The 26,931-nt window shown below is 40.1% G+C and overlaps 1 protein-coding gene across 1 annotated transcript in view; it reads right to left on the bottom strand.

Annotated features, from left to right (window-relative positions):
* DNAH6 (dynein axonemal heavy chain 6) overlaps nt 1–26,931 on the bottom strand; it is a 302,643-nt gene that overhangs the window by 133,030 nt on the left and 142,682 nt on the right. Inside the window, exons 33-40 of the mRNA XM_064268785.1 lie at nt 25,595–25,702; nt 21,322–21,877; nt 20,566–20,688; nt 12,628–12,810; nt 11,942–12,085; nt 7,886–8,107; nt 6,919–7,066; nt 2,718–2,875 (exon numbers count right to left, since the gene is read on the bottom strand). Coding sequence (XP_064124855.1) covers nt 2,718–2,875; nt 6,919–7,066; nt 7,886–8,107; nt 11,942–12,085; nt 12,628–12,810; nt 20,566–20,688; nt 21,322–21,877; nt 25,595–25,702 — 1,642 coding nt within the window. The remainder of the gene's footprint in view (nt 1–2,717; nt 2,876–6,918; nt 7,067–7,885; nt 8,108–11,941; nt 12,086–12,627; nt 12,811–20,565; nt 20,689–21,321; nt 21,878–25,594; nt 25,703–26,931) is intronic.

The raw sequence follows: 26,931 nt of genomic DNA, 5'->3' as shown, positions 1-26,931 counted from the left end.
AAATGAGGACAGCATATTGAAATAGGGTACAGGGAAGGCACTGTGAGAGAGGTAATTTGGAGATGGACCTTGAAGGAGCTGGAAGATTCTAGTGGCAGAGCTGGAGAGTGAAGGCCTTCCAGGCAGGGGACACCCTCACAAAGGCACATGGGTGGGGGTAACAGGTACAGCCAGGAGAAAACAAGCCATCTGCTTCAGAGGGGTTGTGGGGCATGTGTTGGGGGCAGTGAGAGACACCTGGGTCAGAACAGCAGTCTGTGGCCCTATGATGGAGACCCTGAACTCCATAGTGGGCATTTCCACATAACTCATTTGGCAGGAGTCACCGGACACCTGAGTTGAAGACTGGCATAGTGGGAGGTTTGACCTGGTCATTCCCTTCCTACCCTCATATTCCTGGCAAAGAGACAGGGAAATTCTAGAAGACTACAGCTTACAGTGGAGATAATAATCTTCCTTCAACAGGCTATTGGAAAGATAGTTAGAAAAACTCTTGTGGAAAGTAGAAAGCCTTATGCAAAAGGATGGCTTTGTTTGCTAGGTGTCCTAATTTCATTCTGACTGTTTTCAGGAGAGACCTTCCTGTTGAATACAGACTGCAGATAGTCTGGGAGAAGAAAGCTGCTGACCTCTTCCTGGCAGCTGAGTGTAGGCTTATCTCCCATCCCAGGCTCCCTGTACGAGTGACCAAGAGGTCCCTTTCTCGGGACCTACTCCCTGTGCCCCTTCAATTCTCACTTCCACTGCAGCTTGTCCTATCTCTTCAGGCTCCATTTCCCTCTCTGCCACTTACTCTTACTTTATTCTTCCTCTTTAAAGAATGACGATGTCTTACTTATAGGAAAAATCATGATTCATCTCAAATGCTCTGCTTTTTGTGATTGCAGCATTTCACCTGTCATTTTCCATGGTAACTCACCCTTCCTTGGCTTAGGCTTTTGCCAGAATATGTTGTTGTTGTCAGATGCCATCACTCAGAATTGATTCTGACTCATGGCAACCCCATGTGTGCAGCGTAGAGTGGCTTCATAGGGTTTTCAAGGCTATGATCTTTCAGAAGCAGACTACCAGGCCTGTGTTCCATGGTGCCTCTGGGTAGGTTTGAACCACCAACCTTTAATTTAGTAGATGTGTGCCACCCAGGTTTGCTGTGAGCTCCACTAGAGGAGAGATTTTTGACAGTTTTACTCTGGCATCCCTCACTAGAAAAGGACATCATGTTTGGAAAGCAGAGGGCCGATAAAAGTGAGGGAAATCCTCAATGAGATGAACTGACACAATAGGGTCAACAATGGGTTCAAACACATCAAAGATCATGGAGATGGCATGGGACCGAGCAACGTTTCATTCTGTCGTTATGAGTTGGAGCCAACTTGATGGCAACTAACAACAACAATAATCCCCAGGACATAAAATAGTTCGGGCACATAGCAGATGCTCAATAAATACTTGTTGAATGAATGAACGAATGCATAGACTTTTTACCCACTCTTGCAGTTTAAATTGATAGACTCTGTGTCTATTATGTTGCATTAAATGCTCAATATATATAAAAGTCTAAAGTAACCTGTTCTTTTTGGCTTCCAATTACAACTTATATTCTGAATTTTTATCTTCCTGTTCATGCTTTCTCCAGAGTTCTTGCTTAAGAAGTCAACAGCTTGAATGGAGCTCTACTTAGATGTCCCAACGCACCTGAGTTTAACACGGGAGACAGGGAGGAATCTTGGGTAAAAGCACAGATTCGTGAGTCAAATGGCCTGGGTTCTAATCCCAGTTCTGTCATTCAGCAGTGTGACCTTGGGCTGATTACCTAACTGTTAATGCTCTGGTCCTCTGTTTTTCATCTGTAAAATGAGGCTAATAGCACTGTCTTATAGAAAACTGGGAAAGTGAAATGAGTTAGTAAGTGAGAGGCACTTAGAACAGTGTCTGGTACAAGTAAATGTTTGTTTTTATTGTGAGCAAAACTAAACTCACCCTCCTTTTCTGTCTAGGCTGGTGGTTCACATTCTCCCAAACAGAAACAGGGCAGTCAGCCTAGGTTCCTATTCTTCCCTCAGTCTCCACACTCCACAGTCCTATTAATCTTCCCCTCACCCCTGCTGGTCACACTGGGCTCTAACCCTCTTCTCCTCTCGGATCCTGCAGTTGCCTCTGGTCTTGCCTCCTCTCTTGTCTATCCCTACCGTGTAGCCAGTGGAACCTTTCCATATAAATTCCTTCAGAGGCTCCCCATCACTCAAATGGCAAATTCGCATTCCTTATCCAGGATGCCTCCTCTGAAAACCTCCCAGGTGTCCTCTCCTGCTGCTTTGGTGTTCACACGTCACACTGCATGGCATTTCATAGTCCCTGCCCCTGAGCTGGAAAACATTCCCTTTGTCCTGCTCTGCCTTCAAAATACAGCTTTGAAATCACTTTCTCTGGGTACGCTTCTCTCATGCTCGACCCAGCTCTACGAAGTCTCCCTCTTGTCTCTCCACTCATCACCCTGCATTAAAAATACACATCCTGTCCACTCTGAAGCTGAGCCCTTGGGAGGCGGAGGCTGTCTCACTTGTCTGTGAACCTCTGAATCAAGCATGGCAGGAACTCAACTGAATGAACTGAATTACACGAATTAAATTGAAAGGCATCAGAGAAACACTGAAGTCACGTTCCTTCCTTTGCCATTTAAATTTAATTACACAAAGTAATTTAAAACCAAAAGCAACCTGTATTTCTTTCCAAAAGAGTTTGTTTCTGTCATAAAATCCACCAAAATCTTGGTACTGCCGGAGTAATTCAATGGGAGGCTGAGAGCCATAGCGATCCAGTCTGGGCATGTTTAAATCATCAACAAAAATCACCACTCGTTTGTTTCCTGGTGCTCCTGGGGGGAAAGAAAATGAATTTAAGAATTATGATTTGCCCTTGGAAAACGTCAGACAAAGCTTAGGTACGGATTTGGATAAAGTGGACACCTTGTAGACCATCATGAGCTCAGTTCTTTCTTGAGTGAGGAAGGGTCCAGCAGAGTCTCTCCCTGAGGAGGACAGCCCTCTCCCTGGCCCCATCTGGACCCCTTCCGGGAGACATGGACCTGGCCAGAACGTCCATGTTGTCAGGTGCCCACGCCCCCTCACTCTCAGAAGCACGTGACCTCCAGTTAGATCTGAACTTTTCTCAGTCTTAGCACAGCTGCTGCCCTTGCCAACTGTGTGGCCTGAACATGGGGTGAAGAAGGTCATTTTATTTTCACATTAGGAAGCAGAACACCGAAGGTTTCCTTACACAAATGCCATCTACCACCCTCACAGGGAAAATAGGGCTGGGTGTTAAAAAACATGCTGATCACATCAAAGAGAAATGCAGTATAGTGCGGGTGCACAATACCACATTTAACTTCCAGAAAGTCAATATACATACTCATCAGAAAAAAAAAAAAAAGATTGAGTGATGGCTGGGGCAAGAGAATGACCCAGGTAGAGCTGGTGACTCCACCTAATCAGCAAATAGGCACATCCCTGTGGTTGAGATTAACTACAGAAGGCGCTTCCAAGGTAACTGAGGCAAACTCTGTGCTCCATCCCATCCTCTGGTCCCTGGAAGCCAGGTACTAGGGCAGGGAATGGGGAAAGATTCTAACAGAATCACTCATAAAGATATGAGCCCTCCACCAGAAAGACAGACAAGCATCTGTTGCCCTGTGCATAACTGGGCAGAAAAAAGAGAAAAGGAAAGAAGGGGTCAGTGAAGCATCTGGTATCTCCATTGTTTAGGGTAGAAAGGCCAACAGGATGATAAACAACGTGGAAGAGAGCAGAGTTTGAGCATCTGGCCAGTATCCCACCCAGGAAGGCTATGAATGGGCAAGTGGACTCCAGCAGCAAGAGGCTATGGGGTGCACCTCCGGGGGGTGAGAGTGAATGGGATCTGAAAGACTGCTTCCCAACATCAGAGAGACTTCCAGTGGGGAGGCCAGTGCTTGGCCTTTGGGGGACTCTTTGGGAGTCCCTCAGAAAGCCCACTCCTGGAAGCCTTTCCCATATAGCTTGAACAGTAATTCAGTGCCAGAGAAGCAGGGTCAGTCCACAGAGTTGTTGGGTGTTACTGAGTGAGTCCTGACTCATAGTGACCCTGTGCACACCAGAGCAAAACACTGCCCAGTCCTGAGCCATCTTCACCATCATTATAATGCTTGAGCCCATTGTTGCAGCCACTGTGTCAATTCATCTCGTTGAGGGTCTTCTTTTTTCTGACATTCTACTTTAGCAAGCATGATGTACTTCCCCAGGAATTGGTCCCTCCTGGTAACATGTCCAAAGTATGTGAGACAAAGTCTTGCCATCCTCGCTTCTAAGGAGCATTCTGGCTGTATCTCTTCCAAGACAAATTTGGTATATTCAATATTCTTTGCCAGCACCATACTTCAAAGGCATTAATTTTTCTTTGGTCTCCTTATTCATTGCCCAGGTTTCAAATGCATATAAGGTGATTGAAAACACCATTGCTTGGGTCAGGCACCTTAGTTAAGAGTCTGGCTGCTAACCAAAAGGTCAGCAGTTCAAATATACCAGATGCTCCTTGGAAACCCTATGGGGCAGTTCTACTCTGTTCTATAGGTTCACTGTGATTTGGAATCCACTAGACAGCAAGGGTTTTTTTGTTTTTTTTTTAATACATGCAGACCTCGCCAGATGGAATATACAGGAATCACATTGACTATACATGTGGAAGGAGATGATGGAGAAAATCAGTATCATTAATCCGAACAAGGCCAGGGGCCGACTGCAGAACAGACCATCAATTGCTCATATACAAGTTCAAATTGAAGCTGGATAAAATTAAACAAGTCCACAGGAGCCAAAATATGACCTTGAGTATATCCCATCTGAATTTAGAGACAAACTCAAGAATAGGTTTGATGCATTGCATATTAATGACTGAAGACCAGACGAGTTGTGGGATGACATCAAGATCATCATACATAAAGCAAAAGGTCGTTAAAAAGACAGGAGAGAAAGAAAAGACCAAAAAGGATCTCAGAAGAGTCTCTGAAACTTGCTCTTCAATGTCAAGTAGCTAAAGCAAATGGAAGAAATGATGATGTAAAAGAGCCGAATGGAAGATTTCAAAGAGAAGACAAAGTATTATAATGAAATGTGCAAAGACTGGAGTTAGAAAACCAAAAGGGAAGAACACATTTGACATTTCTCAAGCAGAAAGAACTGAAGGATTCTATGAGCAAAAAATTGAATGATGCAGAAAGCATCAAAAGAAGACAGAATGAATATACAAAGTCACTGTACCAACAAGAATTTGTCGATGTTTAATCATTTCAGGAGACAGCATATGATCAAAAGCCGATGGTACTGAAGGAAGGAGTCGAAGCTGCACTCAAGGTGTTGGCAAAAAACAAGGCTCCAGGAATTGGCAGAATACTAATTGAGATGTTTTGACAAATGGATGCAATGCTGGAAGTGCTCAGTCGTCTACGCCAGGAAACTTGGAAGACAGACAACTGGAAGAGATGCATAGTTGTGCCCATTCCAAAGAAAGGTCATCCAGTGGAACATGGAAATTATCGAACAATATCACTAATGTCACATGCAAGTACAAATACGCTAAAGATAATTTAAAAACGGTTGCATCAGTATGTCAATAGGGAACTGCCAGGAATTCAAACCAGTTTCAGAAGAGGATGTGGAATGAGGAATATCATTGCTGATGTCAGACGGATCCTAGCTGAAAGCAGGGAACACCAGAAAGATATTTACCTGTGTTTTATTGACTATGTGAAGGCATTCGACTGTGTTGATCATAACAAATTTGTGAAGAATGGGAATTCCAGAACACTGGAACCTGTATATGGAACCTGTATATAGACCAAGAGGCAGTTGTTCAAACAGAACAAGGGGATACTGCATGATTTTAAATCAGGAAAGGTGTGGGTCAGGGTTGTATCCTTCCAGCATACTTATTCAATTTGTATGCTGAGCAAATAATCCGAGAAGCTGGACTATATGAGGAACGGGACATTGGGATCGGAGGAAGACTCATTAACAACCTGCATCATGCAGATGACACAACCTTGCTTGCTGAAAGTGAAGACTTGAAGCACTTACTGATGAGTATCAAAGACTATAGCCTTCAGTATGGATTTCACCTCAACATAAAGAAAACAAAAATCCTTACAGTTGGGCCAATAAGCAACATTATGATAAATGGAGAAAAGGTGGAAGTTGTCAAGGATTTCATTTTACTTGGATCCACCATCAATGCCCATGGAAGCAGCAGTCAAGAAATCAAATGCCATATTGCATTCGACAAATTTGCTGCAAAAGACCTCTTTAAAGTGTTAAAAAGCAGGGACGTCACCTTGAGAACTAAGGTGCACCTTACCCAAGCCATGATATTTTCAACTGCCTCATATGCATTCGAAAGCTGGAGAATGAATACAGAAGACCAAAGAAGAATTGATGCATTTAAATTATGGTGTTGGTGAAGAATACTGAATATGCCATGGACTGCCAGAAGAATGAACAAATCTGTCTTGGAAGAAGTACAACCTGAATGCTCCTTAGAAGAGAGGATGGTGAAACTTTGTCTCATGTGCTTTGGGCATGTTATCAGGAAGGATCAGTCCCTGGAGAAGGACATCATAGTTGGTAGAGGGTCAGTGAAAAAGGAAGACCTTCAATGAGATGGACTTACACAGTGGCTGCAACAATGGGCTCAAATACACCAACGATTGTGAGCATGGCTCAGGACTGGGCAGTGTTTTGTTCTGTTGTGTATAGGGTCGCTATGAGTCGGGACTGACTAGATGGGAACCTAACAACAATAGCAATATTTTTGTCTTGTGCATTGCTTTAGTGATTTATTAGCTTAATTAATAATTTATGCGGGACAAACTAAAACGCTAATTCTTACCTAGAATATTTTTTCTTTTCCGCTCCAATTTTGACTCAATGATCTCTTGTGTTCTTGCAGATGAAGTTTGAGCAGAAAAATTTAGATAAACAGGAACATAGCCAGCTGATTCTTGAATTTTATTTAGCAATCCTTTTGCAATAACAGACTTTAAAATTTAAAAAAAGTATGTTAGTTGATTTCAAATTCAAAATAATATTTTTCCATTGTCTATATTAGTAATGATCCAATAGGATCAGTAAGAAACAGGATAGAAAGGTGAGAGGTTAAAGCCGTATTGGAATGTCTGTTCTGCTCTTGCTGGAGATTCCATTTAGTTATATCTATGAGAGCCAAAGAAATATTTCAATTGACTCTATCTCAGCCAAAAGCTTTCTTCTATTTTCATACCCAAATCCATTCTGAATACCATACAAGCCAATTTGATAGCAAGAGTCACAGAAGGGCCCAAACAAATGCTCTATTTCTTTTCGAAATAATGGAACCTGGAGACAGTGAAATCCTGTTTATGTGGAATCCCCAAAACCAAGAAGTCCAACAACTAGCATTTCTCCCCATGCTTGACTTTTTTCCACAACAGTCAAATGACACTGTTGTTGTGTTAGGTAAATAGGCAGAGGGACAGGCTGACCTTCATCAACAGTCTACTGGGGACACAAGCTGCCCTGACCAATTCCTATCCTAACCAATGCAGCAGGCAGCCCCAGAAACTTCAAGGGCACACAAACGATGGCCCATAGGATGCTCCGGTTTATATAATATTGACACCGAGGATTTATTCTGAAATTGGCAAACTTTGCAACAATTACTAGGGTGTATATAGATTCAGCATAGCTACCTTCTTCCTGAAAAAGTTATCAAAATTTAAAAGAATTTCCCGAGAAATAATGTATGATTTCTTACGCTTACAATTCTAAGTCCATCATGTTCTCAATTTGGACATTCTTGTATGATACGGGTTTCCTACCTTGCCGACTCCAGTGATTCCAGTAAACAGCACTGAATGCTTGACTGCCAGTAGTTTTTCCATTAGATACCCAAAGCGCACCGTGTCAGTTGTGGGGACAAGCATTTCGAAAAATGGAACATCTCGGCTGTACTTGAAGGCAGGTATGATTCGTTCCCAGGGGTCCAGCCGTTTGGTTTCAAAGTCCATGTGAATGCTCCACAGATCACCAGAACTGGGAAGCTAAAGTATAAAATTACACACTGCCTTCAACAGGATTGACTTATGGGAAGAGAAATAATCCCACAGAAACACAGGAAGTCAAAGAATGTGAATGGATTTGGATTTCTTTTTTCTTCCTGGGTAGCTGACTCTAATTCTTTAAACACAATCATGCGACACAATGCATGAGAAAATCTGAGGTATTGATTATATTGTTGTTATTGTTGTGTGCCATTGAGTCAATCTATACTCTGTCTTCTAGGGTTGCTATGAGTCAGAACTGACTGGATGGCAGTGGGTTTGTTTTTGTTTTTTTAAATAATTGATAGAGAAGGTGAGTTAGACAGAAAGTAGATTAAAGGCAAGGGAATAATAAATAGGCTATCTTAATAGCCCAGAAAAAAAATGATAAGCATCTCAATATTCCAGAGGCAATGATGATAAAGAGAACAGGAGATAAAATTTACTGGACTTAGTGTTTCATTGGTAACGGGAAGATGATTAGCAAAGAAAGAATCTATAATACTCCCTGGGTCTTGGCTAGTGCTGGGTGGCTCTAAGGCCACTAACAAAGACAATGAATACAAGTCCAATAGCCCATTCATTGGGATTTGCAGAGAGGAGGAGGAATCCAACTTGTCATCTGGACTCCTTGCTGCTACCCAGATGGTATGACCACTGCCAGGCCAGACCAAATATTCCCTGGTCACAATCCATCAATGGCATCTCACAGCACTCAAGAGAAAAGCCAAAGTCTTTATGGTAAGGCCCTATATGATCTGCCTCTCTGCCACCTCTCTGACCTCATCTCCTACCCCACTCTCTCTTGGTCATTCCACTCTGACGTCGCCAGCCTCCCTGCTCCTTCTCAAGCTTGCCAAGCACTTTAACAAATCATGGCCTTTGTACTTGCATTTTCTTCTTACAGGAATGCTTTATCCTTCAATAATCTCTAGCACTTTGACTTTCTTCAGGACTCTGTCCAAATCTGACCTTATTAGCAAAGTTTCCCTGACTGCCATATGTAAAATCCCCCATTTCACCACGGCACTCCCTATCACCCTTGCTTTGCTTAATTTTTCTCCATAGCTGTCATCACCATCTGATGTGTATTTGTTTGTCTCCTTCTGACTCCCTCTACTCCAATGTAAGATCTGTGAGGCTACAGACTTTGGGTACTTTCTTTAATCTTAGTACCCAGAATTGTGCCTACCATGTAATAGATTTCAATAAATATTTGTTGAATTGAATGTTGAACGCTTGCTCTGGGCCATCTTCTGCTGCCCTTTGATGATATCAGATCACTTCCTGTAGCCCAGTGGGCTCTGTCCGTAGTTCATCCAGTCCAGTTATGATGCAATCATTTTGAGGATTCAGCAGGGTTTTATAACCACAGGTGTTAGGTTCCATTAATATAAAGGTCCTAATCCACAGGTGTCTGATTCTTTACTCAGGAAACTTTTTTTTTTCCTCTTACTAACTTGTTTTTATATAATTTAGAATTTACAGAAACATTAAAATAATAGCACAAAGAACTCCCACATAGCCTTTATTCAGGTTACCTGACTGTTCAAGTTTTGCCCCACTTATCTTTCTCTCACTCTATGAGAGTCAGCTGTAGACAACATTCCCCCTTACCCTAGACACTTGAGTGTGTATTTCCTAAAAACAAGGATATTTTCTTACATAATCACAGTAACATGATCAAAAGTAGGAAACGAAACACTGACATTATTATCTATTTTACATTCCATATTTAAATCTCCCCAATTGTTCCCATAATGCCATTTAGAGCTACATGTTTCTTAGTCTAGGATCCAATTCAAGACCATGCATTGAATTTAGCTGCATCTCTTTAGTCCCTTTTAATCTAGAGAAGTTCCTTGGCTTTCTTTTTCTCCCAGACATTGTGAAGAATATGGGCCAGGTTATTATCATTATTTTTTATTTATTGTGTTTTAAGTGAAAGTTTACAATTCATGTCAGTCTCTTATATACAACTCATACCCACTTTGCTATGTACTCCTAGCTGCTCTCCCCCTAATGAGAGAGCATGCTCCTCCTCTCCACCCTGTGTTCCCTGTGTCCATTCAGGCAGCTCCTGTCCTCCTCTGCCTTCTCATCTCCCCTCCAGGCGGAAGCTGCCCACGTAGTCTCATGTGACTACTTGAGCAAAGAAGCCCACTCCTCACTAGTATCATTTTCTGTCTTATAGTCCAGTCCAATCCCTGTCTGAAGAGTTGGCTTCAGGAATGGTTCTAGTCTTGAGCTAACAGGTCAGATTATTTTATAGACTGCTCTTCAGTTTGGGGTTTCCAGGCGTATGCTCACAATTAGATTCAGGTCATGCATTTTTTAAAGGAATACCACAGAAGCAAAGTTATTTCCTTCTCAGTGCACCATATGCAGAGGCACAGGTTTGCCCCAACACCGCTGATGTTAAATTGATCACTAGATAAGGTGGTGCCTGAAAGTTTTCTCTACTGTAAAGTTTTTTTTTTTTTTTTTTCAGATTTTACTGTATTTTTGCCTTTGCAAATAATCAGTAATTTGTGGGGAGATACTTTGAAACTGTATAAATATTCTGTTTCTCATGAAACTTTCACCCACTAGTTGCAGCATCCATTGATGGTTCCTGCCTAAATCAACTATCACTACTGCGAAATGACGGCTTTGTAACCCCATCATTCCTTCTGCATAGATTAGTTGTCATTCTCCTGGAAGGAAGAGCTTTTCCTTCTCCCCCATTTATGTATGTATATTTTTATTACAACAGTATGGATTCACATATTTTTATTTTATTTAGCAAGTTATAATCCATTGCTATCATTATTGATTTTAATGCTCAAATTTTCCCATATCTCCATCATTCTTTAAACACTTCTTTACTATCTGGCATGAGAAGATGTTCTACTTTCATTTTGTACTTTCCCTGCCCCATCCTGGAATTAGCTATTTATTGAGGAGCCCTGTTTCCCTTTAATGGAGAAGAGTATTTAGGAATTAATTATGCTTATTGCTATAGAGGTGTCATTGCTTCTTGTTCCTTTCGGCACACAGTGCCATGAAATTTATGTATGGATGGATATCTAGCTAGCTAGCCCCATTTTCATACATTTATATGTATACAGAGGAGCTCTGGTGGCACAGTGGTTAAGTGTTCAGCTACTAACCAAAAGGTCGGTGGTTTGAACTTACTAGCTGCTCTATGGGAGAAAGATGTGGCAACCTGATTCTGTAAAGATTACAGCCTTGGGAACCCTATGGGGCAGTTCTGCTCTGTCCTGTAGGGTCACTATGAGTTGGAATTGACTTGATGGCAACAGGTTTTTTTTTTTTTTTTAATGTATACATATTTAAAAATAAGCCATGAGTTCATACTGATACCTTTAGTTCCAATCTAGTAAGAGAAAGTATATTCTAATCCTTCTCCTTCCACATTTGTAAATCCCTTTTCTAACAGTGAGAAATGTGGCTGCCATTGTTGTCAAAATATTTATTCATTTACTCAGTCTTAGAATGTACAGCAAGTAGTTTTAGACTTGCTAATTTATCTCACTATGAAAAATAAATCTACTAACTACAGTTTGATATTGTATGGAATATCACAGTGAATTTTTATATATTTTTACACCTTACTCTCTTTTTATGGCCTGGAGAGGACTTCTAATTTTTTGTTTGTTTGTTTAATTTAATAATGTTATCTAAGGTTGGGAAAAAATTGAACAGTTTAAAAACACTTTAGTCAAGAATATATATTTCCAGTAAAACTAGGGCTCTTAAAGTTTTAGTCTTAAATTTTAATTTTAATGATTCGGAATTACCATGTCAAAATTTAATTTATTTGGCTCTTACCCTGGCATCAGGATTGTCATCAAATTGGGTTCTAATGAATGTATCAAAAGAATCCCAGTAGTTTTCAGTTAAGTTTCCACCCACCGACCATAAATAACAGAACACAAAAGTCTGACATAGTACAGTGTTCAGTTTTGTTTGTTCCTGAAAGAATAAAGATAAACAGTTTTAATATTTCATAAGTAAAAATCGGAAGAATCCTAAACTGTGAAGTCTAAAGATTTTTTTCTTTCTTTTAGGTTCAAATATTCTTAAAGAGGCACAGTCCTTCATGGGTTGGTCCGCAGAACAGCGTTTCCGTTTAGTCATACATATTTGAACACCCTGAAAACGAATGGCAAGGTATATGCAGAAAAAGAATCCCAAGGTTGTCTTTCAACCTGCTATTACAACTCCATTTGATGCCTGCATGAAGCTGTTTACACAGCTGCTGGATGGATGGACACATATATGGAACGTGACAAAGACTGAGGGAATGGAAACGTTGAAGAGAAGAGTAAACTAGGGGGCGCCTAACACTCCTTCCACCTGTGAGTTTCTGTGCACCCAACCATAGTCATCAGTCCCCTGAAAAATTAATTTGAAAAAGAAAAGATCATATCATAGAAAATTTGGAGTTATTTGCAAAGCATCTACGTAATAACCTCATTTTCCCAGCTTCATAGCAGTAAGAAAATCCTTCATACCATTGTCAAGTTAATGCCATCTTTTCCAAGGATCAAAGACTCCAATAAGCAACAAAGTGTACTAATTTTGCTGATGTTGACTTGGGGAATCGCTTGGCTGCACTTTTTATGGATAAAATTTAAACCATCATCAACATAACGCTGAAAAAGGTTCAATATATATTCCTGGGTTTCTTCATTCAGCTGAAAATAAAGCAAAACTATTTTATCAAGACTTCATAAGATATATAATTAAGTTTGGAAACAGGTTGATTCAAATCTGTACATTTCAATATATTCAAAAAGTCACAAGCTATGAAACAAGTTAAATTTCAAAAAACCAACTTCTATGACTAGGAGGGACACATAGGGGATTCTGGTGGCAATAATATTCTGCTTCTTGCTCTGGCGGTGCATACACAGGTGTTCATTTTACAATTATTTCTTAAACTGTCAACATATATATTTCAAGTACTCTTCCGTGATGACGATGTCTGTCACAACTAAGAACAATGAAAGAGAAAAGACATAAAAGAAAAGAATTTTTTTTTAATTTTTATTAAGCTTCAAGTGAACATTTACCATTCCAGTCTGTCACATGTAGGTTTACATATATCTTGCTCCCTTCTCCCTCTTGCTCTCCCCCTATTGAGTCAGCCCTTTCAGTCTCTCGTTTCGTGGCAATTTTGCCATCTTCCCTCTCTGTCTATCTTCCCATCCCCCCTCCAGTCAAGAGTTGCCAACACACTCTCCCGTGTCCACCTGATTTAATTAGCTCACTCTTCATCAGCATCTCTCTCCCCGCCACTGACCAGTCCTTTTCATGCCTGATGAGTTGTCTTCGGGGATGGTTCCTGTCCTGTGCCATCGGAAGTTCTGGGGAGCATTGTCTCTGGGATTCCTCTAGTCCCAGTCATACCATTAGGTATGGTCTTTTTATGAGCATTTGGGGTCTGTATCCCTTTGGTCTCCTGCTCCCTCAGGAGTTTTCTGTTGTGCTCCCTAACAGGGCAGACATCGATTGTGGCCGGGCACCAACTAGTTCTTCTGGTCTCAGGATAATGTAGGTCTCTGGTTCATGTGGCCCTTTCTGTCTCTTGGGTTCTTAGTTGTCCTGTGGCCTTGGTGTTCTTCCTTTGCCTTTGCTCCAGGTGGGTTGAGACCAATTGATATATCTTAGATGGCCACTTGTTGGCATTTAGGACCCCAGGCGCCACAATTCAAAGTGGGATGCAGAATGTTTTCATAATAGAATTATTTTGCCCATTGACTTAGAAGTCCCCTCAAACCATGTTCCCCAGACCCCAGCCCCTGCTCCGCTGACCTTTGAAGCTTTCATTTTATCCCGGAAACCTCTTTGCTTTTAGTCCAGTCCAACTAGGCTGACCTTCCTTGTATTGAGTGTTGTCTTTCCCTTCACCCAAAGCAGTTCTCATCTACTGATTGATCAATAAAAAACCCTCTCCCTCCCTCCCTCCCTCCCCCCTTTGTAACCACAAAAGTATGTGTTCTTCTCCGTTTTTTCTGTTTCTCAAGATCTTATAATAGTGGTCTTATACAATATTTGTCCTTTTGCTTCTGACTCATTTCGCTCAGCGTAATGCCTTCCAGATTCCTCCATGTTATGAAATGTTTCAGAGATTCGTCACTGTTTTTTATCGATGCGTAGTATTCCACTGTGTGAATATACCACAATTTATTTACCCATTCATCCGTTGACGGACATCTTGGTTGCTTCCAGCTTTTTGCTATTGTAAACAGAGCTGCAATAAACATGGGTGTGCATATATCTGTTTGTGTGAAGGCTCTTGTATCTCTAGGGTATATTCCGAGGAGTGGGATTTCTGGGTTGTATGGTAGTTCTATTTCTAACTGTTTTAAGATAACGCCAGATGGATTTCCAAAGTGGTTGTACCATTTTACAATCCCACCAGCAGTGTATGAGAGTTCCAATCTCTCCGCAGCCTCTCCAGCATTTATTATTTTGTGTTTTTTGGATTAATGCCATTCTAGTTGGTGTGAGATGGAATCTCATCGTAGTTTTAATTTGCATTTCTCTAATGGCTAATGATCAGGAGCAGTTTCTCATGTATCTGTTGGCTGCCTGAATATCTTCTTTAGTGAAATGTGTGTTCATATCCTTTGCCCACTTCTTGACTGGGTTGTTTGTCTTTTTGTGGTTGAGTTTTGACAGAATCATGTAGATTTTAGAGATCAGGCGCTGGTCTGAGATGTCATAGCTGAATATTCTTTCCCAGTCTGTAGATGGTCTTTTTACTCTTTTGGTGAAGTCTTTAGATGAGCATAGGTGTTTGATTTTTGGGAGCTCCCAGTTATCTGGTTTTTCTTCATCATTTTTGGTAATGTTTTGTATTCTGTTTATGCCCTATATTAGGGCTCCTAGGGTTGTCCCTATTTTTTCTTCCATGATCTTTATCGTTTTAGTCTTTATCTTTAGGTCTTTGATCCACTTGGAGTTAGTTTTTGTGCATGGAGTGAGGTATGGGTCCTGTTTCATTCTTTTGCAAATGGATATCCAGTTATGCCAGCACCATTTGTTAAAAAGACTATCATTTCCCCAATTGACTGACACTGGTCCTTTGTCAAATATCAGCTGCTCATACATGGATGGATTTATATCTGGGTTCTCAATTCTGTTCCATTGGTCTATGTGCCTGTTGTTGTACCAGTACCAGGCTGTTTTGACTACTGTGGCTGTATAATAGGTTCTGAAATCAGGTAGAGCGAGGCCTCCCACTTTCTTCTTCTTTTTCAGTAATGTTTTGCTTATCCGGGGGTTCTTTCCCTTCCATATGAAATTAGTGATTTGTTTCTCTATCCCCTTAAAATATGACATTGGTATTTGGATTGGAAGTGCGTTACATGTATAGATGGCTTTTGGTAGAATAGACGTTTTTACTGTGTTAAGTCTTCCTATCCATGAGCAGGGTATGTTTTTCCACTTAAGTATGTCCTTTTGAATTTCTTGTAGCAGAGTTTTATAGTTTTCTTTGTATAGGTCTTTTACATCCTTGGTAAGATTTATTCCTAAGTATTTTATCTTCTTGGGGGCTACTGTGAATGGTATTGATTTGGTTATTTCCTCTTCGGTGATCTTTTTATTGATGTAGAGGAATCCAAGTGATTTTTGTATGTTTATTTTATAACCTGAGACTCTTCCAAACTCTTCTATTAGTTTCAGTAGTTTTCTGGAGGATTCCTTAGGGTTTTCCATGTATACGATCATGTCATCTGCAAATAGTGATAGCTTTACTTCCTCCTTGCCAATCCGGATACCCTTTATTTCTTTGTCTAGCCTAATTGCCCTGGCTAGGACTTCAAGTACGATGTTGAATAAGAGTGGTGATAAAGGGCATCCTTGTCTGGTTCCTGTTCTCAAGGGAAATGCTTTCAGGTTCTCTCCATTTAGAGTGATATTGGCTGTTGGCTTTGCATAGATGCCCTTTATTATGTTGAGGAATTTTCCTTCAATTCCTATTTTGGTAAGAGTTTTTATCATAAATGGGTGTTGAACTTTGTCAAATGCCTTTTCTGCATCTATTGATAAGATCATGTGGTTTTTATCTTTTGTTTTATTTATGTGATGGATTACATTAATGGTTTTTCTGATATTAAACCAGCCTTGCATTTTTACCTGGTATAAATTCCACTTGATCAGGGTGAATTATTTTTTTGATGTGTTGTTGGATTCTATTGGCTAGAATTTTGTTGAGGATTTTTGCATCTATGTTCATGAGGGATATAGGTCTAAAATTTTCTTTTTTTATAATGTCTTTACCTGGTTTTGGTATCAGGGAGATGGTAGCTTCATAGAATGAGTTGGGTAGTATTCCGTCTTTTTCCATGCTTTGAAATACCTTCAGTAGTAGTGGTGTTAAGTCTTCTCTGAAGGTTTGGTAGAACTCTGCAGTGAAGCCGTCTGGGCCAGGACTTTTTTTTGTTGGAAGTTTTTTGATTACCGTTTCAATCTCTTTTTTTGTTATGGGTCTATTTAGTTGATCTACTTCTGAATGTGTTAGTTTAGGTAGGTAGTATTTTTCCAAGAATTTATCCATTTCTTCTAGGTTTTCAAATTTGTTAGAGTACAATTTTACGTAGTAATCTGAAATGATTCTTTCAATTTCATTTGGCTCTGTTGTGATGTGGTCCTTCTCGTTTCTTATTCGGGTTATTTGTTTCCTTTCCTGTTTTTCTTTAGTCAGTCTAGCCAATGGTTTATCAATTTTGTTAATTTTTTCAAAGAACCAGCTTTTGGCTTTGTTAGTTCTTTCAATTGTTTTTCTGTTCTCTAATTCATTTAGTTCAGCTCTAATTTTTATTATTTGTTTTCTTCTGGTGCCTGATGGGTTCTTTTGTTGCTCACTTTCTATTTGTTCAAGTTGTAGGGACAGTTCTCTGATTTTGGCTCTTTCTCCTTTTTGTATGTGTGCATTTATCGATATAAATTGGCCTCTGAGCACTGCTTTTGCTGTGTCCCAGAGGTTTTGATAGGAAGTATTTTCATTCTCGTTGCTTTCTAAGAATTTCCTTATTCCCTCCTTGATGTCTTCTATAACCCAGTCTTTTTTTAGGAGGGTATTGTTCATTTTCCAAGTATTTGATTTCTTTTCCCTAGTTTTTCTGTTATTGATTTCTAGCTTCATTGCCTTGTGGTCTGAGAAGATGCTTTGTAATATTTCAATGTTTTGGATTCTGCAAAGATTTGTTTTGTGACCTAATATGTGGTCTCTTCTAGAGAATGTTCCATGTGCACTAGAAAAAAAAGTATATTTTGCAGCAGTTGGGTGGAGAGTTCTGTATAAGTCTATGAGGTCAAGTTGGTTGATTGTTGTAAGTAGGTCTTCCGTGTCTCTATTGAGCTTCTTACTGGATGTCCTGTCCTTCTCCGAAAGTGGTGTGTTGAAGTCTACTATAAATGTGGAGGTGTCTATCTCGCTTTTCAATTCTGTTAAAATTTGATTTATGTGTCTTGCAGCCCTGTCATTGGGTGCGTAAATATTTAATATGGTTATGTCTTCCCGATCAATTGTCCCTTTTATCATTATATACTGTCCTTCTTTATCCTTTGTTGCGGATTTAAGTCTAAAGTCTATTTTGTCAGAAATTAATATTGCTACTCCTCTTCTTTTTTGCTTATTATTTGCTTGATATATTTTTTTCATCCTTTGAGTTTTAGTTTGTTTGTGTCTCTAAGTCTAAGGTGTGTCTCTTGAAGGCAGCATATAGATGGATCGTGTTTCTTTATCCAGTCCGTGACTCTCTGTCTCTTTATTGGTGCATTTAGTCCATTTACATTCAGCGTAATTATAGATAAGTAAGTTTTTAGTGCTGTCATTTTGATGCCTTTTCATGTGTGTTGTTGGCCTTTTCATTTTTCCACATACTTTTTTGTGCTGAGACGTTTTTCTTAGTAGATTGTGAGATCCTCATTTTCATAATGTTTAACTTTATGTTTGTTGAGTCGTTACGTTTTTCTTGGCTTTTTTCTTGAGTTATGGAATTGATATTCCTTTTTGTGGTTATCTTATTATTTACCCCTATTTTTCTAAGTAAAAACCTAACTTGTATCGTTCTATATCGCTTTGTATCACTCTCCATCTGGCAGTTCAATGCCTCCTATATTTAGTCCCTCTTTTTGATTATTGTGATCGTTTATCTATTGATTTCCATGATTTCCTGTTATGTGTATTATTTTGTTTATTTATTTATTTTTTGGAATTAATCTTAATTTGTTTGTTTTTGTGCTTTCCCTATTTGAGTTGCGTTGATATCAGGACGTTCTGTTTTGTGACCTTGTATTGTGCTGGTACCTGATATTATTGGTCATCAGGCCAAACAATCTCCTTAACATTTCTTGCAGTCTTGGTTTAGTTTTTGCAAATTCTCTAAACTTGTGTTTATCTGTAAATATCTTAATTTCGCCTTCATATTTCAGAGAGAGTTTTGCTGGATATATGATCCTTGGTTGGCAGTTTTTCTCCTTCAGTGCTCTGTATACGTCATCTCATTCCCTTCTTGCCTGCATGGTTTCTGCTGAGTAGTCTGAACTTATTCTTATTGATTCTCCCTGGAAGGAAACCTTTCTTTTCTCCCTGGCTGCTTTTAAAATTTTCTGTTTGTCTTTGGTTTTGGCAAGTTTGATGATAATATGTCTTGGTGTTTTTCTTTTTGGATCAATCTTAAATGGGGTTCGATGAGCATCTTGGATAGATATCCTTTCGTCTTTCATGATGTCAGGGAAGTTTTGTGTCAGGAGTTCTTCAACTATTTTCTCTGTGTTTTCTGTCCCCCCTCCCTGTTCTGGGACTCCTATCACTCGCAAGTTATCCTTCTTGATAGAGTCCCACATGATTCTTAGGGTTTCTTCATTTTTTTTAAATTCTTTTATCTGATTTTTTTTCAGCTATGTTGGAGTTGATTCCCTGGTCCTCCAGAAGTCCCAGTCTACATTCTAATTGCTCGAGTCTGCTCCTCTGACTTTCTCTTGCGTTGTCTAATTCTGTAATTTTATTGTTAATCTTTTGGATTTCTACATGCTGTCTCTCTATGGATTCTTGCAACTTATTAATTTTTCCACTATGTTCTTGAATAATCTTTTTGAGTTCTTCAACAGTTTTATCAGTGTGTTCCTTGGCTTTTTCTGCATTTATCCTAATTTCATTTGTGATATCTTTAAGCATTCTGTAAATTAGTTTTTTATATTCTGTATCTGATAATTCCAGGATTGTATCTTCATTTGGGAAAGATTTTGATTCTTTTGTTTGGGGGGTTGGAGAAGCTGTCATGGTCTGTTTCTTTATGTGGTTTGATATGGACTGCTGTCTCCGAGCCATCACTGGGAAACTAGATTTTCCAGGTAATCAGCTGGTACGCTGGCTCCTAGTTCTGAAAACGATCGCTGTCTGCCCGTATTTGTTCGTTCTCCATCTCTAAGTCTGTGTTTGTTGTTCAGAGTTCGTAGATTGTTATGTATGTGATCGATTCACTTGTTTTTCTGAGTCTTTGTTGCAAGAGGGATCCGCGGTAGCATCCACCTAGTCCGCCATCTTGGCCCCGCCCCCCAAAAGAAAAGAATTTTAAAGGTCTATGCAAGGTAGAAGGAGTTATTTCAAATATTTTTAAATGAATCGAGGAAGGTTTAAAACCTTGCAATCGTCCATGATAAATTCTCAATTACTTCCTTTAATAAGGTACTCTGACAGTAGACCACGATAGTCTTAAAATGTTGATGCCTAAGAGTGAGGAAAGCAGTAGTTTTCTGATTCATCTTCGGAGGGGGAAAGGCCAGGAAGAAGACGACTTTGGGGTGGAATGGAAAAAACATTTTAGTGGACCACTTGTTAAGCTGAGGTAAATGAAGCCAAAATCCTATTTTGGAACGGAGAGAGTATAGAAGACAACATGGGGCTGAATTGTTCATGTAAAAGCTTTCCTTCACTGTGGCTGGAATTGTACCTCTGAGGTTAGAATATGTCCTGGGTCATGAAGCTAAGATTGGGGTGGGAGGTGAACTGGTTTTCTCCTCTCGCTGGCTCTCAGAGGTATTAGGGGCTTTCAAAACCTAATAACAATGACAGCTAGTGTCTGGGTTTAAGTTTTCTTTTTCTTCATTATCCCCAGCCTTCTGCCAAGTCTTTTTAATGCCCCATGCTGTTCTTATCTGTGTTTTGTAGGACACAGGAAGGGGTTTGTTTGTAACTAACAGGAACCACTGTGGTGAGAATCCAGGTACAAGTAGGCAGGAACCAGGGTGGTTTGGCTGACTGGCAGGCCATACTGAGGCCATATTTGGGAATTCTTAGGGAGAGGTACTAGGTCGCACAGTAAAATTCCCACAATCAAGCAGAAGGGAGCCTTACCTATTGCTATTTGGGCACTCAAGGGCAGGGTGGGCCCTGAAGACGGTTAGATTGGGGAGGGATATCTGGTTGCACTTACTTTTTTAGAAATACTCTTCATCCACGTTTGAACATACGGCATCCATTTCAGTTCTTCAGGATCAACAAACACCATCCCACATCGGCTGACTGTTGCAGGGGAGGCAACCTTTAGGTCTTGCACCTAAAATTGAGGGAAGTTGAACAGGAAACCGCCAATATGATTCTTCCTTTTTCCAGTATTAATGAATCACAGTTTTAAAGTTTAAGCTAACATTAAATTTTTAAATAAGGATTTATGTGCAAGGGAGTGGGAAAGTGATACGTAGGCAGGAATGGAGAGGGACAGGGGAGTGAGGCATAAGGTGAAAAGTAAGCAAGAGTATAGAAGGATACGATCAAATTCTTATGGGAGGGAATAGGTGTTTCTTTCCTTTTCTCTTATTTCCTGCTCATTCTTATATCCCAACAACTAGCCTAATACCTAGCACATAGCAGGCATTCAACCAGTGTTTGATGACTGAATAGAGGAGGGGTGGTATCCTCCATAACACTTTGCAGCTGTATCTGAGCCACGTCCCTCTTTCAATCCCTTCATCAAATGTTCACACCGTAGTGGGCAAATTTATGCATATTAAATATGGTGATTATTTTTTACTTAGCATTCCAAATTATGTAAAGTCACCAGTATATATAAACAAGACACCATAGTAGGTATTATAGATAGTAAATGATACCTCAGTGTGAGGAAAAACAATTTAATGATGGTATGCTAACCTAACAAATTATTTCACTCTGTAGCAAGGCATACATTTACCTCAAAAAGCATGTGGATTTGAGGTGTGAGTTTAATCCTCTCACTGTTAGCCAGGCAAAGCATCTTGTTATCATCCAACACTGTATTCATATTTTCAATCCAAAGAGCATCCACTGGCCCATCACTGATGATCCACTTATGGTCTTCTGAAGTATCATTCACAGCTGCTCGGACGCTTAGTGCCATCAAACCATCTTTCCATTCCAAGGTTATGGCATTTACTTCGCCATATAGTTCACCCATTGTAATTGATTTAGGATTAAGAACGTATGTTTTAACTGGCTGGTAAAAGGGATTGTCTATACCAAGTTTTTGCAAATTCCCTAAAGTTTCTGCTAGTATTTGGTAAACTGTGGTCTTACCACCTCCTGTTGGCCCAACGAGCATAACACCATGCCTCACTAACATAGTTTCATAGAACTGTATGACTTTTTTCACCATACATAGCTCGGGTTGGAGATTTTGTCTGGTCATGACATCTATAATTGTTGACTGCAAAATACCATAATCGTGCTCCGGAATTAGGACTCCAGGAAAAAGGTCAGATATGATTCCACTAACAAAACAAAAACAAAATCAGTTAGGAACCACTGGTCACTGATATTTTCCCACGTTTGTTCCAATGAATTGATTAAAGATTATAATGAGCCTTATTTATCATCACTGATCTGATTTTCTACTGAATATATACAATACTAGTCTGTCCTGTGTGCTGACAGACCATTTCTCTGATGACTTGTATGATTTTGTTTGCTTTCTGTTCATGAGACCAATGTTTCTAAGTACATAAAGAGCTTCTTGAGAGTTGGTAATATCTTTTACACTTCTGTGATATCCACAGTGTGTGGCATGGTACTAAGCATGCCATGATGAGACCTCACTACCCAGCTATAGGAATGGCTAAACTAAAAACTGTGAAAACACCAAAAGCTGACAGGATGCAGGGAAACTGGATCAACCATACATCGTAGGTGGAAATGCAAAATAGTACAGCCACTCTGGAAAACAAGCTGTTTCTTAAAAAGTAAACATTCCCAGGGAAATAAAAATTCATGTGTATAAAAAAAAAAAACTATACATAAACATCTATAGCAGTTTTACTTGTAATAGCCCCAAACTGGTAACAAGTTAGATGTCCTTCAATGAGTGAACGGTTAAACAAACTACGGTATATCCCCATCATGGAATACTACTCAGTGAAAAAGAAGGATCCCTTACTGACAAGTGCAACAACCTGGGTGAATCTCCAGAGAATTATGCTGAACAAAAATGGCCAGTCTCAAAAGGTTACATACTGTATGATTCTATTTACAGTAATTGCCTTGTTTTTCCAGGTCTCACAAGTTTTCCACCTTTGACAGGGTGCAGTCTCACTACTTTTCTAGGTTCCAGCTTTCACAAGTTTTACTGCATATGACACTCATGAAATGACAGAATTCTTAAAAATGGTCACCAGATTAGTGGTTATCAGGGGTTAAGGAGGGGGTGGATGCAGGAGGTAAGTGGATGTGGCTATCAAAGAGCAACACGAGGGGTCCCTTTGGTGATGGAAATGTTCTGAATCTTGACTCTATAAATGCCAATATCCTGGTTGTGATATAGTTTAGTTTTGCAAGATGTTACCATTGAGGGAAATCGAGTAAAGGGAAGACGGGATCTGTCTGTATTATATTTTACGCCTCCACGTGAATCTACAATTATCTTAAAATTAAACATTAAACAGAAAAAAAGCATCAACCATATATCTGACCTTTTTTTTTTTTTTTAATTCAACCAATAACAAACAATTAAGTGTAAATACTTGGGTGTAAGGTGATTGTTGGAGGCAGGAGTGGAGTTTGGGAGCTGGTGGAGATGTCTTTCACTTAGTTTCTATCCATTTATATTAACTGAGTTAGTTGTAACAAGTACGTAACAAGACACTATTATGAACTGAATTGTGCCTCAGAAAGATATACTGAAGTCCTAACTCCCAGTAGCTGTGAATCTGACCTTGTTTGTAAGTAGAGTCTTTGAAGGTGTTATCAGTTAACATGAGATTATACTGGAGTAGGTGGGCTGTAATCCAATATGAATGGTGTCCTTATAAAAAGAGAAGAGACACAGACACAGAGGGAAGACGGCCATGTGGAGACGGAGGCAGAGAACGGGGTGATGTGTCTACAAGCCAAGGAAAGCTGTGAACTGCCAGCAACCAACAGAATCCAGGAAGAAGCAAGGAAGGGTCTTGGCCTAGAGCCTTTGGAGAGGGCATCGTCTTCCTGACGTCTTGATTTCAGACTTTAGTCTCCAGAGGTGTGGGGCAATGATCTTCTGTTGTTTTAAGCCACCAGGTTTGTGGTACTTTGTTACGGCAGCCCTGGGACACTAACACAGATAACTAAATGTTAACTTGGTTAAATGAAAGCAAGGGAATTAAAGGGAACCGACATATAATTCCACACAAGGACAAATGAAAGAAGGAGAGACAAAGTAAGTGAGAACAAATTTTTCGAAGATGAAAAGGAGACAGAGGACTGGTCCCTTAGAAAAGTAGAGAAAACTGCAGTCTGAACAGATGACGCCTTGACATGAGTTAAGACCTTGGGGTGCTTGACAGGACAGAGAGGAGCTATCCCAAAAGCAAGATCTACACGTGTGTGTGTGCACGTGTATGTGTGCGTGTAAACTCAATCTGTGACAAAGAAGGCATCACTAATCAAAGGAGGACAGCTCATTGTCCTGCATAAGATGATACTTATCATACTTATTATATTTCAAAACAAATTACAACTAAAGTTAGATATAAAAGTAAGTCATCAAAAACGAGAAGGAAATAAAAGTGAATATTTATTGTCTCATAGGAAAAGAATTTCTAGACATAAACAATTTCTAGGCTGAAAGATGGGAGGAAAGTATGTGGGAAGTGAGGCAAGAGAAGTCACTCCAGTGGGAACACCAGTTTGGGTAAAGTCATTGTAACACAAAGTGTCTTGCACTCCAGAAAGCAAAAGGGACATTAGGTGTCCCAGCAGCCAGCCAACACAGGTGACAGCGGCTTAGCTGTGGTGGCTCTACTGCCAGAAGCCTTACTCTCCTCTGTCTCAGGAAAGAGCATAAAGCTCTTTTTAAGCCGTCCTGCATCTAGACACCTTGTCGACCCCATCTTTGTAGGACGCCCTATCACATACTCCTCTTCTGGTACACAGGACAAAGAGTGGTTAGTCTATCCTTAGAAATAGCCCAAGGCCTACCCAACTGCCAGATGTCTGAGTTTATATCACACTCCCAAGTTAACAACCTGCACAGTACATCTGAAACCAGTCTATTAATGCACTGAGTAAAAGAACTGACTTATCTGAGAAATTAGAGAATTGACACAGCAGAGACCTGAAACCTAAGTTGGCAGCGGGGGAAAAAATTAGTCTTGAGAAAGCCTCAGGAATTGGCAACACTAGGTGTACATGAAATTAGGCTTGACTGTGAAGTTGAGAACAGGAGGATTGGCTGCAAGTCTGCTCTTCATGCTATTAGACCTTCAGATCTGCTTACTAACCCACAAGCTGGGCAGCTGCCCTAAGCTGGGGGACAGCAGGTACAGCCCAAGGTAAGAACACCGTACTGAAAACAGAGCATTAAATACATGATGAGCTCCCTGGCTTCCTCTATTGGGTAGTGGCCTCAACAATATCTCAGGAGTCTCTGGGTGGTGCAAATGGTTTGCACTTGGCTGCTAACCAAAAGGTTGGTGGTCTGAATTCACCCAATGGCATCTCAGAAGAAAGGCCTTGCAATCTACTTCTGTAAGACTACAGCCGCTGAAAACCAAATGGATCACCACGAGTCAGAGTTGACTCAAGCCAAGGTTTTTCGGTCTTTTTTTTTTTAATTTGTAAAACTATTTTTTTTAGAACTATGAACATGTATAACTTGGATAAACAAATAATAAATGAAGAAATAGATAAAAGGAATCATATTTATGTTAAACCTCAAGTCTGGTTTTTGCCAAAGTTATGAGTTTCTCTGAGGTCAGAAGGTTGTAACCAAATACCAATATGTGTAGCATACAGCCTAGTGATCAATATTTTGAAAAAATTAAGTGAAATAGTGTTAAAATTTCATAATCTTTATTTTAAACTAGTATTTTGCAAACTGCAATAAATGTCTCTGGAAGAGATGAAAAAGTTTTTACCTTGTTAGAGACAGAAGTAATTGAACATAAGGCTATCTTTTACCTCCACACGATAAAAAAAAAAAATAGCTATGCTTTATTCTGAAACATCTAGAAAATTACCTGAACAGAAGAGCGTCATCTGTAAGGAATTTTGGCAAGTTGGAATCTCGTAATGCTCTTATCAATACCACATCTTCACTCAGGTTTGGGTTTTCTCTTTTTAAAGACCTAAATTCAAAAGAATATTTCAGATGATATTATGAGAAAATATGACGAAACGTGGTTTTCCAAATTCTTTTTGTGGGTCAGGGATTCTGTGTGTAGACAGCTGTGGAGAGCTGCCCCTATAGATTCCTGCTGGAACACAGCCTTGGGGGAATAACAAAGATGTCTTCTTAACACTCCCCACCCCCAACCCCGATTAATTCAGACTTCATCCAAACTGAATTTACAGTTCCCTGCATCCAACCCTGATGGCGTAGTCGTTGAGTGATATGACTGCTCGTCAAAAGGTCGGCAGTTCGAATCTGCCAGCTGCTCCTTGGCAACTCTATGGGGCAGTTCTGCTCTGTCCTATAGGGTTGCTATGAGTTGGAATCTACTCGATGGCAATGTGTTTGGTTTTTTTGGCTTGCCTCATGATGTTTCATTTTCTTGTGCCTTTCTTTTCTCTCTGCCCAGAATGCTTTGCTGCTCTATTTCCCACTAACTCGTATTTCCCCTTCAAAGCCCAGCCCAGTTCTCCCTCCTCTAGGGAGCTCCTCTGTTCCCATTCTCAGGGAACCTCTGGCACAGCCCTATCAATGCCCCCAGCACATAGCTCCCAGATGACTGCTCATTCGTCTGTCTCTCCCACGGGTCTGTACTTGGTTCTTTGAACACTAGTGTATCCAAACCTCTTAGTATGCCTTAAATGGCAAGCCTATAAAAAGGAGAAATACTGAATTTGGGAGGTTAAAAAAAAGAAAAGGGTAAAAAAAAAAGGAAGATCTGTGCAGAGCCTAGTGATACAGGGCCAGACAGAGAGGCCCTGGATGTGCGAAGACTGAGCCAATGAGGCCGACAGAAAGGACTAGAGACAAAAGAGTTGCTTTGGGGGACTCTGGACAAGGTGGAGATCCAGAGGTAGTAGTCTGAAGGAGTTATGAAGAGAAAAGCTGGGGGGTGAAACAGGAAAGACTCTTGCTGTACTAGAAACTATAAAGCTCGGTCCTGGACCATTCTGTAAAAATAGAGGTGAAGCCCATGGTGGAAGCCTGAACTGAAGATGGAATGATGAACGCTAAAGGCTTTGTCAGGCGACATGTATGATTTGCCTTATTGAATATGAATAACAAACTGTACTTTTTAAGTCTAGCCGTCCTCTCCTGTGGTAGTAAAGGTTTTTGTACACTTAAACCCAATGTATCTGATGAGCTCCTGGGGACAGGAAAGTTAGTCAAAGTCTAGTTGGGACT

This window comes from Loxodonta africana, chromosome 15 (assembly GCF_030014295.1).
Source record: "Loxodonta africana isolate mLoxAfr1 chromosome 15, mLoxAfr1.hap2, whole genome shotgun sequence".
In the NCBI taxonomy this organism is placed as follows: Eukaryota; Metazoa; Chordata; class Mammalia; order Proboscidea; family Elephantidae; genus Loxodonta; species Loxodonta africana.
The sequence above is the reverse complement of the archived record's forward strand: the minus strand, read 5'-3'. Positions and strand labels throughout refer to the sequence as shown.